This window comes from Eschrichtius robustus, chromosome 9 (genome assembly GCF_028021215.1).
Source record: "Eschrichtius robustus isolate mEscRob2 chromosome 9, mEscRob2.pri, whole genome shotgun sequence".
Lineage (NCBI taxonomy): Eukaryota > Metazoa > Chordata > Mammalia > Artiodactyla > Eschrichtiidae > Eschrichtius > Eschrichtius robustus.
Window position 1 is genome coordinate 119841315 of NC_090832.1, and position 12427 is coordinate 119853741.

At 39.2% G+C, this 12427-nt stretch overlaps 1 protein-coding gene across 1 annotated transcript in view; it reads right to left on the reverse strand.

The window, feature by feature from the left end:
• Positions 1 to 12427, reverse strand: part of IMPG1 (interphotoreceptor matrix proteoglycan 1) — a 100611-nt gene that overhangs the window by 61459 nt on the left and 26725 nt on the right. Inside the window, exons 10-12 of the mRNA XM_068550862.1 lie at positions 11493 to 11740; positions 9989 to 10065; positions 8933 to 9015 (exon numbers count right to left, since the gene is read on the reverse strand). Of these exons, the coding sequence (XP_068406963.1) occupies positions 8933 to 9015; positions 9989 to 10065; positions 11493 to 11740 (408 nt within the window). The remainder of the gene's footprint in view (positions 1 to 8932; positions 9016 to 9988; positions 10066 to 11492; positions 11741 to 12427) is intronic.

Below are 12427 nucleotides of genomic sequence, written 5' to 3' on the forward strand. Positions count from 1 at the left end.
CCTGCTGACCTAATGTATAAAGCACTCTCTGTTTTTTACCTATGCTGAGCTCATTCAAGACCTACTATGATGGTTAATTTTATGTTAGTTAGTCTATGATACCCAGATATTTGGTCAAACATTATTCTAGCTGCTTCTGTGAAAGTATTTTTTTAGATGAAAATAACATTTAAATCAGTTGACTTTGTGTAAAACAAATTACCTTCTGTAGTGTGGGAGGGCCTCATCAGTTGAAGGCCTCAATTAAAAAAAAAAAGAAACCTGACCTCCCCAGAGGAAATGGAAATTCTGTCAGCAGTCTCCTCCCTGGGTCTCTGGCCTGCCAGCCTACCTTGCAGATTTTGAACTTGCTAGCCTTCACAGTTGCATGGGTCAAGTCCTTAAAATCATTATGTTGACCTATTTATGTGTCACAGTTTTTTGTATTTATCAACCTCTTCTTTTCTCCTCACTGTAAAATACTCGACAGATCAATCGAAAGCATTGCTAATAATGGATACTTATCAATCTTCCTCATTATGTAAATATGAACCAACAAAAATGGATGAAAGTGACCATGTCAAGGGTCGTCTGCGAACAAGCTAAGGCTGGCATCTCCTGGGATGTGCTCACTGGTCGTATGGCCATAAAGTGGCAACAGGAAGACAATATTTGGACATCTGGGAGTGTGACCCAGACCAGCTCACTTGCATAGAGTACAGACACTGCAGACACAGAGATCACCACCACCCACTATTGAGCCCGTGACAGACGCTGCTCATTAATCAGGCCAAGCTTTCTTGCTGAAGCCATTCATGGCTTCAGAATTCTTCATAATGGTTTTACCTCTTAACTACCACTCAGATCAGTTCATTTTTGTCCAACTCCCCTTCTATCACCCAAGTCCAGGCCATCAACATTTCCAGCATGCATTGCTGTTAACACTCTTCTAACTGATTGCTTGCTTTTGCCCACCTCCAGCCAATTCCTCACAATGCAGTCAGAAGATCTATTTAAACGCAGATTTGCTGTGTCATTCCCAAGCTTAAGACCCTTTCAATGTTCTTAACAGGGCTCATAAAACTCGATGTTTCTGTTCATTAAAATGTTGAAAAGAGATTAAAGGGACCACTACTCTGCATAAAAAATTAGATCATAACTTGAGGACGGAATTGGGAAGAGCTGGAAAAAGGGTGGTCATGGAGGAGAGCTTTGAGAGAATGAGGGCTGAATAGCACTGCAGCAGGGAGAGGGCGTCAGATCACTTCAACTGGGGGCAGAAAGTCAGAAAACACATTTTCTTGGGAATTGCCACTATTTGGGGCAGGGCATTGAATTTCCCAAATATAAAATTTGGAGGACAGTGCTATCTCAGCTTTGATCCAATTTGAGAGTTGGAAGGCCTTCACTTTTCAGTTTTCTCTGGGCATTGTGAAGATGGTATCTAGGGATGGAGTGTAATTGCAAGCCCCTGTTGAATGGCCGTCCCTTCCTTCTTTGAGATGAGATTTTCCCCATGGACCTTTGAACTCTTTTTATAAGTGGCATATTCCTGATGGGAAAATTTACTGTTTGGTCCTCAATTTAGAAAAACAAGGAAGAAGAGGCAAACATGTTGACCTTAGTGGTGTAAAGTTCAGCTGAGTTTTTCTTACAAATCTTTCCAAATCTTAATTATTATCTTTTCATCTTGAAGTGGAGCAAATTAAATAACATCTTGGCCAGGCCCTTCTGGTTGAGAGTTAGGAAGTAAAATGTTTTGGCTGGGAGAGGGGCTTATTGCGTATTTCCTCCACTTCATGCCTCCACATGAATCCGTGTGGTATTGTATTAATACATCCCAAGGTGTGGAACTAATTAAAGTTGTTCAGCACTCTCATTTTGACAAAAGTATTTACCAATGAGGAATATCACCTTTCATGTGAGGCTGTCTCTGGAGATGCATGAGGACCGATACACAGAGAGGTATATCCTCCAGGAGTTTACCGTCTGACACCAGAAACACTGATGGACCCAATAAAGTTGACAACACTAACAAATAGTTATGAACCCCCAAGGATGTGCCAGACACTGCTCAGTGCAGGAATTTTTTAAAAAAAGGGATAAGAACACATTCTTTCACTTCAGGAAGTCAGTCTTGGAGGGACCCCAGAGATGCATACCAATCGTTTCAATACTGAGAGGTAAATGTTTGATGGAGGTATACATACTTTTTTGTTTTAGAGTCAGGGAAAAAATGGTAATTATGTGTCTTTTCAGGTAGCAGTTGGGAAAGGCTTCACAGAGGAGGTGGCATGTTGGCTGGAACTTAATGTATGAGTAGCAGGTCATCAGGCTAGAAGGATGGATGGGTATTATAAACACAAGAGAAAATAATTTGTGCAAAGCCACAAAGGCGTGACTATGGATGACATATTATGGCAATGGGGAGCGGAACGACCAGAATAGATAGCTGACCACCGTTTCTGTACCACTGAATTGGCTCTCTCTGAGCTGCTTTTTTAGGTAGAGCCAAAAGGGAAATAATCAAATTAACCCATCAACTCTTACTTTCATGGAGGTATTATGCTATACATTCATTCATTTACTCCTTCAACTCATTTAATATATATTAATTGCCTGTCTAGATGTTCCACGCATCTGACTTGACACTGAAGATGCTGCAATGAATAGAGACAGACCGAGTCCTTGACCTCTTGGAATATGAGCACCTGGGTTCTCTAATGGGTTCATTCAGTTTATCTCATCTCACTGATTCCTTTCAATGGAGTCAAAGGCTGAGGCCAGATTAAGAAAAGTCAGAAACGTGTGGTGTTTTAACCTATTACCCAGGTGGGGGATGTGACGGCTAATTTGACTGGGCCATGGGGTGCCCAGATATTTGGGTAAACACTATCCTGGGTGTGTCTGTGAGGGTGTTTCAGGATGAGATTAAGATTTGAATTGGTAGACTGAGTAAAGCAGGTTCCTCCCTAACGTGGGTGGGCCTCATCCAATCTGTTGGAAGCCTGAATAAGACAAAAGGCGAAGTAAGGTGGAATTCACTCTCTCTGCCTGTCTTTGAGCTGGAACACTGGACTTCTTTTGCTTTTGGACTTGGACTCAGATTGGGACTTACACCATTGATGTTCCTGGGTCTCCAGCTTGCTGACTGCAGATCTGGGATGTCTCAGCCTCCATAAGCATGGGAGCCAATTCCTTATAGTGAATCTATCTCTATCTCGATCTCGATCTCAATCTCGATCTCTATCATCTCTATCTCTATCTCTACCTCTATCATCTCTAATCTCTATCTCTAATCTCTATCTCTAATCTCCTGTTGGTTCTGTTTCTCTGGAGAATCCAGATTAATGCAGGGAATTAAAGGCAAAAAACGTCCAATAGCAGAATAGCTCTGCCTAAAGTTTGCTTTTTCACCGTTTAAGATATTGCAATTTATTGAGAGATCTGGCTTACATCTTAAATGGAATGTCTAGCAAGTGAAAAACTGTAATTTGGGAGGGAGAACACTAAAGAGCTTCTTTTTTGATGGGTCAGATCATCATTCTAATGAACGAAAGGAAAATGTATTGCTGCCTACGCACATGTAAACCAAACCAAACCACACAAAATTTCTATCCTAATGATATGATACCACTTTTGAACGAGTTGTATGCATGTTATGTGGAGAACAGAATGTTGAGTTTATCCTATAGGTTTATGACTCATTTCTATGAAATAGGAATAATCTTAACAGATAACTGGCTCTGCAAGAAAGAATGGGATCAACTAACCTAAAAAAATAAAAATAGAAGACCTCAGAATTCGAGACCAGATAGACACCAATTCATTTAGTGTTCTAGAGGCACATTTTGCAAGTACTTTATCTCAGGGGATTAACCACTACATTAGACTACTTAAGCTGAGAGATTTCTATGAGTACTTGACTGAGATTTTAATGGCTTAGTGGGCGTTTGGTGACACTAACCTTAAAAACTTTCCAGGCTAGAACTATCTCAGTGATGCCAAGGTGCAGAGCTTTGGAGTCCTGGCTGTCATCTACCTGTGCTGCGGAGAGACCCAGAATTTTATGAGGGAGGGAAGCCTTGGTTCTGCCTAGAGCTGTTCTGTGTTTTCCTTCCCCTTTCTACATATATGAGTGGGATGCCTTTTTATCAGGGATGTTTCCTAGTTGGGGTCTTCATTGGTCATTGAGATATGTCCTTTCTATCCCTGGTTGGGCTGATTACGAAAACGTATGGATCTGCCTTTCATTGGCAACATAGCATACTTGCTGTGTAAACCCAGGCCAACAAATATAGTGCTTCTTGGTCAGTACTAATCAAAAGCTCAGTTATGAGTGTAATTTTTATTTATGGGGCATTGACTGAAGGTTATCCAGCATAGTCATTCCTCTGGATACTCTAAAATCAATCCTTGAGTTAAGGCAGACGGTCAGCACGTGTCCCTCATGGAACCACTGTAATGAACTGGGTTCAGGCATTCGTCATGCGTCTCCAGGGAGGGCCTTCTAGGAAACAACTGACACCGAGTTTATGCTGTAGGGAGGCTGAGGCAGACAGAACGTGGTTCACCGTAACCCAGATGCTTCTTCTTAGGAGGACTCATAGGAGAAATTTTTTTCTCCTAAGCAATTACCATGCTCTAAGCATGCAGATTCCAAATTATGGACACATTGCATTGTCCACACTGCACACTCTGCTGAGAAGCTCAGAGACAAATTCATGAACCACCTAAAGCAAACAAAGAACTTTCTGATGTTTACTTTCTAAACAATTTTCCGTATGGAGTCATTTGATTTTTTAAAAAATATTATTACGGTGAAACATAACATAAAATTAGACATTTTAAAGTGAATGGTTTAAATTGTAAAATGCCAAATATAAAAAAGGAGTGATGGCACTATTCAGTTCAATATTACCTTAATTCTGTTATTCTAAAATTATTTATTAGTTATAAACATCTGATGACCTCAAAAAAAGTGAATGATTCAGTAATTGTGTTAGGAAAATTCACAACGTTGTGTAACCACCACCTCTGTCTAGTTCCCAAACATTTTCATTACTCCAAGAGTCATCTGACCTATCTTTGTTTCATCTTTTCTTCCATTTTTCTTTCAGTTCTTTAAAATAAAATCTTATTGTATTTCACACAAGTCTGTAAACCATCATCACCTTTTTTGGGGAATGAGGCAGGATTTTAATAAACAAATTAATTTAAAAAACCTAAGAACCAAGAATGACTCATCTTGCGGAAGCTAAATGAAGGAGTGTAAAGAAGGGAGTGCCAATAGGAGCCCTGCGTCAGCAGTGTAGTAAAATAAAGATGGAAATGAGGCTGCTAAACTGAAAAAAGATCTGTGATTTTTGTGAAAATTGTGTCCCTGTAACGTGTGAAACCTTGTGAAAACTGTGGTGATTAGGAGGTGAGATTGTGAAGACTCAGAAGGCTAGACTATTAAAAAAAATGACAAGGTAGTGAAATAGAGAAAGAAGAGGCCGTGGGTTGAGGGCAAACAAATTTGGGGCAATATATATTTTTTAAAATGATGGGGCTACTAAGCCAAACATAGTGTAATAGGTGGAAGAAACTTGAATGATGGTCCTGGCTCTGCCACCAGCTACACGGTGTGACCTTGAGCAAGGCACTTCCCATCTCTAGCCTTGGTTTTCTTACCTGTGAAACATACAGCTTAACTAGAGTATGTCTAAGAGTGCTTCCAGCTTTAGTGTTCTATGGTATATTCATGAATGGAAGGAATGTATACAAAAAATGAAAGCAGTAAACTTGGACTTGAAATACAATACTTGAAAATACAAACTTGAAAATACAATAATACTTTCTTCATAGATATACTATCATTTTTACTAATATACCCAAAATGCTGATCTTATAATAAGGTTTTTTGATATCATAATGAAGGAAAGGAATCCAGTGAACATTTAATATCATTCATGTCACCAAAAGGTGGTCTGTCTTATCCAACCAACTTTTAAGTGATTTAAAAGTCAAAATAGTGGTTGTTGTGAATTGTGGTTGATTATCAATGGCCATAAATGCTTTGCTACTTCCTCCATCAAGAGATAAGGTCTGGGCTTCCCTGGTGGCGCAGTGGTTGAGAATCTGCCTGCTAATGCAGGGGACGTGGGTTCAAGCCCTGGTCTGGGAGGATCCCACATGCCACGGAGCAACTAGGCCCGTGAGTCACAACTACTGAGCCTGCGCGTCTGGAGCCTGTGCTCCGCAACAAGAGAGGCCGCGATAGTGAGAGGCCCGCGCGCCGCAATAAAGAGTGGCCCCCGCTTGCTGCAACTAGAGAAAGCCCTAGCACAGAAACGAAGACCCAACATAGCAATCAATCAATCAATCAATCAATCAATAAATCTTTAAAAAAAAAAAAAGAGATAAGGTCTATGTTCCCTCCTCTTTAATCAAGATGGACGCTATGGCTGCCTAACCATTAGTATGTGAGGAAGTGACACTGTTTCTGGGCCCTGAGGAGATTGGAGCCTTCCACTTTTTTCTCTTGTGATAATGACTCCTTGAACCCAGCCGCCATGTTGAGAGGAAGCTCAAGCAGCCCCTCAGAGAGGCTACACAGTGGAGAAATAAGGCCTCCAGCCAACAGCTCTGCCTGACCACCGATTTGTCAGCTGTGTGAGTGAGCCCTCTTGAAAAAAGATCTTCGACACCAGTTGAGACACTCTGGTTGTCACAACATGGGGCAGAGAAGAGCTGTCCCTACTGCTCCCTGTCCGAATTTCAGATTTATGGGCAAAATAAGTGATTGTTGTTTTAAGGCACTAGCTTTAAGGGTGATTTGTAATGCAGAAATAGATAACTGTATCATGCGGTTAGTATTTAGTCACTGGTAATCATGTAAACCAAATATAATCTGTATAGGTGGTTCTGCTATCATGCCGTACATGTTTTTGTGAAAAACCTTGCACTCAGTAAAATTGCATACTAATTTCACACAAGGTTTACGAGGAAAATAGGAATGAGGTAGACCACCAAACCCCGTAGAATTTTGTAAAGAGCCCTAACTAAAACAGAAACAATTCTATTAAAAATATCAGCCACAAAAAATCTTCCCTGGCATTTGCACTGAGAATCACAGAACATCCTTATCAGCCTTATATCCTGGGGTTCATGCTTCCTTAAAGACATTTTTACTTATAGTTTCACCAGGGAGCTGTATAAAGTGGGAAGCACAGAGGTTCCTAAAGCCACTATATCCATTACTTCTTGCACTGAAAAAAGACTCTTCTGCAGAATATTTGCTTTTTTTTCCCCGTAAGGTCTTCATATATTGATAAAGAATTCCTCTTTAGCTGTGAGAAAGTTTGACCCTATTGCCTCAAAAGTAAACATTCTTGAAAATTCAGAAGTGAACCAGGAACCTCAAAAAAAAATATATATATTATTATATTATTAATATTATTAATATATAATATAATTAATTACAATAATTATAATATAATTATAATAATATAAGTATAATAATATAAGTATAATAATATATAATATATATTATATAATATAATTATATAATATAATAATTATATAATATATATTATATAATTATTATAATTATATAATATATAATATATAATATAATTACATAATATAATATAATTATTATAATTATAATATTATATAATTATAATATAATTATAATTATATAATATAATTATATAATATAATATTATAATTATAATATAATTATAATTATATTATTAATATTATTAATATATATATCCAGACAAAGCTATAATTCAAAAAGATACATCTACCCCTATGTTCATAGCAGCACTGTTCACAATAGCCAAGACATGGAAACAACCTAAATGTCCATCGACAGATGAATGAATAAAGAAAACGTGGTATATGTACACAATGGAATACAACTCAGCCATAAAAAAGAATGAAGTAATGCCATTTGCAGCAACATGGATGGACTTAGAGATTATCGTACTAAGTGAAGTAAGTCAGACAGAGAAAGACAAATATATGATATCACTTATATGTGGTATCTAAAATATGACACAAATGAAACTACCTATGAAACAGAAATGGGCTCACAGATAGAGAGAACAGACTTGTGGTTGCCAAGGGAGAGGGGGGTCAGGGAGGGATGGATTGGGAGTTTGGGGTTAGCAGATGCAAACTAGTATATATAGAATGGATAAAAAACAAGGTCCTACTATAGAGCACAGAGAACTATATTCAATATCCTGTGATAAACCATAATGGAAAAGAATATGAGAAAGAATGTATATATATGTATAACTGAATCACTTTGCTGCACAGCAGAAATTAACACAACATTGTAAATCAACTATACATCAATTTAAAAAAATAAGTTAATTAATTAAAAAGTAAAAAATAAAAAATAAAAAGGTAAACTAGGAGGATTTCAATGTTTACTGACATCTTTACTGACCAATTACAGAGGTGCTAATTGGCACTAAAGAAACACACATAGCAGAACAGACAGTATCTGGGGTCAGCCTGTGTATGGCGAATAGGAATACAAACACTGATTGTAAGAGCCCAATCCTCTGTCGCCATAGTCCCTTGTCATGGACGTGGGCCTTAGGACCTACCTTGTCCTGACAGACTCTCAGGTTTGAAGCCCAGTTGAGATGGCTGTTCTGGGTGGGCAGCGGTTGGGGCTGCTTTGGTTTCAGCTTCTTTCACCAGATCCGTCAGGAAAGGGCTGTCAGTGCTCTCTGTGGGACTGGGGATGAGAGCTGAGGAAAGGATGCTGAGGGTGACCACCTCTTTAGAAGAAGGTGGTTCAGTGGACAGCTCTTCTGTTGGAAACAGTGGTGGGACCCAACCTTCTCCTGGGTGAAGGATGACTTTATCACTGGTCTTTGAGATAGTGTCATAGATGGATTCCTCAAAGAGGATGTTGTCATCTAACACAGACTCTGTGGGGAGTAACTCACCGGGTAGACTCTGTCCTGCTCTGTCCACTGTCCCCAGCATGGGTTGACCAAGAGGAAGTTCTGGACTCAGAGTAGCAACCTGAAGAAGGAATTTAGGACAGATGTTGACAAGGGACATTTCTCTGTATACGAGAAGGGTTATACTCTGTATTTTTTCTTTTCATTTAAATTGAAGCAAATCATTTTGTAGTTGACTTGAATCTATTGTGGATTCTGCTATAGGTTCTGATACAGAAACATGTCCTGAAAGGAAAACATGCATTGATACAGTAGTAAAATACGATCTCTTGGCTGAGTCTGCCTGTATAGGGTTAACTGATACCCAAAGTACTTTGAAACATGTGTCAATCATGTTTGAACTTATGAATTTTTTTATTTAAAAAGGGAATAAAGCTTAGCGATTACATTTATGAACACCGTAGTGACAACTTTTGGCATAAATTAAATGGACACAGCTTTAAATGAAATACAAAAGTTATTACTGAATTCATTATTTTTTACTTCCTAAGATATTAATTTATCCTTACAAACCCCCATAAATAAATATATAGATAAGACCTTAAGACTTAGTTCAGAAAGTCAAAGTTAAATAATATATTCTGCTTTAAGTATTTTTTCAGTTCACGAACATGTATTTGTTTTATCAAAAATGGCAATTCCTGACTCTAATTGAAACAGAGCTCTAACTATGTTGAAGGAAACTTTGAATTTAAGGATATTTGAAATGCAAGTTGTATTATATTTTATTAATACAGATAGTGGAAGTGGGTAAGCAAGTACTGCCTGTAAAAAGCAGAAAATAATTTTATTTATTTATTTATTTATTTATTTCTTGAGTGTAGTTGATTTACAATGTTGTGTCAGTTTCAGGTGTACAGCAAAGTGAATCAGTTATACACATACGTATATTCATTCTTTTTTAGATCCGGAAAAGAATTATATTTAGCATTGCAGAGGGAATCTTGCTCTGTTCAGTCCTTAAGCTGATTTTTTCTGATGGAAGATTTCGAGGCTTTGTTCCTCTTTGAAGAACAGAAGGACAACAGACTCACCTTTGTGATATCAGCGAGGAGAGTGGGCAGCACCGATTGGGTGTCAGGATCAAGAGCTGGCAAAGACCCAACAATTTCTGTGGGTGAAAAATCACAAGGTGTGAGTGTTTCTTTTTCTTTTTTTTCTTTTGTGGTTGGAGCAGTAAAACAGTGAAGGTGCGGAAATGTGGCGATAATCAGTTCTTAAGGAGTGGTACAACAAATCCTCAAGAAATCAGCATCAGATGCACTCGTGGTCATTGGTCTGAGTGATCTGCTGCAGGATGGATGCAAGGGGTGCATCTTGCAAGTCTATGGGATGAGAACAGTTATTAAGGTGGATTTTCAGGGTGTTTAGTTTTGTTGTACACATTTGGACCAAGCAGGCCAACTGATTGGCTAGGCCAGTGGGGACAAAAATATAACTAAGTTGACAAAGAAAGAAATGGCTAGAATAAATACTGGAACCAAGGACCGAATGTGAGTCCTCGCGAGTCCTACTTCTACCCTGAAGCCCAATTCTCAGATTATCCCAAAGGGTTCAACCAAGAGACCAACCCAGAGTACCAGATGCTCTCAGAGAGGAGTCTGAAGTTTTCACTGAACTTGCCTCGCCTAGAAATTCAAAAGTGAACCAAGAGGATTTTAATGTTTACTGACAACTTTAGTGACATACCCTACATCTCATCCCAAGGGATCTTTGTAAAGTTTTCCAGAGTTGAGTTTGACTATCTAAACTACAGAAACAAAACTGACAGAGAATGCCAGTTTTGTGCCATGTCACATTAAGATGGCATTTCTAGTGCCCATCTATTATGCCAAGAGTACTGGGTGAAGAGTTCCAGGCTCCTGGGTCCCTCCAGGCCCCCTCTGAGGACCCTGAGTGAGCCTGATTATCTGTTGATTTCTTTAGATCCACTATCTTCTCTCCCCACTACTTCCTGCCCTGCGAGGTTGACTTATATGGACCATGTCAGTGGTTCCTTGCTCCCTGTCTTTGGGATGGCTTAGATCATTAGGCAGCCCTTCAGGCCTGGAGGTAGTAGTGGAGCCTTGGTGCTTCTAGCCCCAGGGAACTGTCCTAGTCCTCTGGGCATTAGGGAAACCTTTATAAATAGTCCCTTTATCAAACTCCTTTCAAATTATCCTAATTCAAATGTGCCATCTGGAACTGACCCATTTACTAGATGAGGGAACCTGGGCTATGCCAGGGGAACAAAACTTTCCTCGGGTTCTTCTCCCTACCTGGGCTCCACTGGGTGACTGTGGTTGAGCCGGACTGAGCTGAGCCTCTTGGCTTCCCTAGAGCTATCTTTGGTGTGAAGTGGTCACGAAAGGCTCATTGAATGAGACCCAGGGGGCAGTGAGGGAAGACAGAAATGATAAGCATCCATGATTTGCCTGTCCCGAAATGACTGACTCTACAGGACCCAAGTTAAAATGACAGTGACCAGGAGACAGTCACACTTCCTCATCTCTCTGTCAGGAAGAGGATAAACTCAGAACTATGAAGTCACCCACTGACCATCAGTGAACTGAATTGACCCCATATCCAAGGACGGGTCTTCCTCCAGAGCTTTGCTGATCAGCTTTCTGAGGTCTAAAGCTGTGGGGTAGATTTCCATTTGCTTGTCTTCCTCCATCGTCCCATGAAGGTCTCCTTCACTTTCAATTTTGTTGGAATCAAAAGACAGGAGGTCACCCGCAGGGGTTTTTGCTTCTGCCTTGTCTCTCTGAAAGATGGCTGTAAGTTGCATCTCTGTAGAGCTTGACCTGTAGATCGCAGAGGACACATCACATCCATAGCCATTGTTACATGCCTTGTAGAGAGAATCACTATGTTGCTACAAAGCTTCAGGACAGCTTCAACCTCTTTCCTGACGGGCTTTTAACGAATATCACACACTTGAAACTAATTTCAGTGTTTGTCAGAAATTTGAAAGGTAGAAAAAGAATTGACATCTATTTCAGCTCTGAAATAGAGTGTATGATGGGACTGAAATCCAGCTTGAAGAGAGACTATTAACTGGATCAAGTGACCATAAATTTTCACTTCAGGTCTTTGTGAAAAAGTTAATTGTCAAGAGTTGCTGGTATTGATCAGTGTTTTCGTGGTCTTATAAGTGCCAATCAGCAAGAAGCATGAACTGTCTTTTTTTTTTTTTTCCTACAAGTAGCCTCCTGTAGGATATAGCAGGGGGACAACAATATGTACGTGTTTAGCCAAGTCAAAGCTTCAGTTCTCAAGGCTATTTCTTTTCTACTTTTTTGAAGAAGTATTTTTTAATTAAAAAATACAACACTATATTAAACATAATCTCTTCTTCCCTCAAGTTGCTTTTAAAATAACATCTTAGAAGGAAGATGTGAGAAAAGAGAAAGGGAAGTAGTTCATGATTAACTGTATTTGTTATCATATTTATTGAATCAGCATCATTACTCATGTAAACATGAAATAGG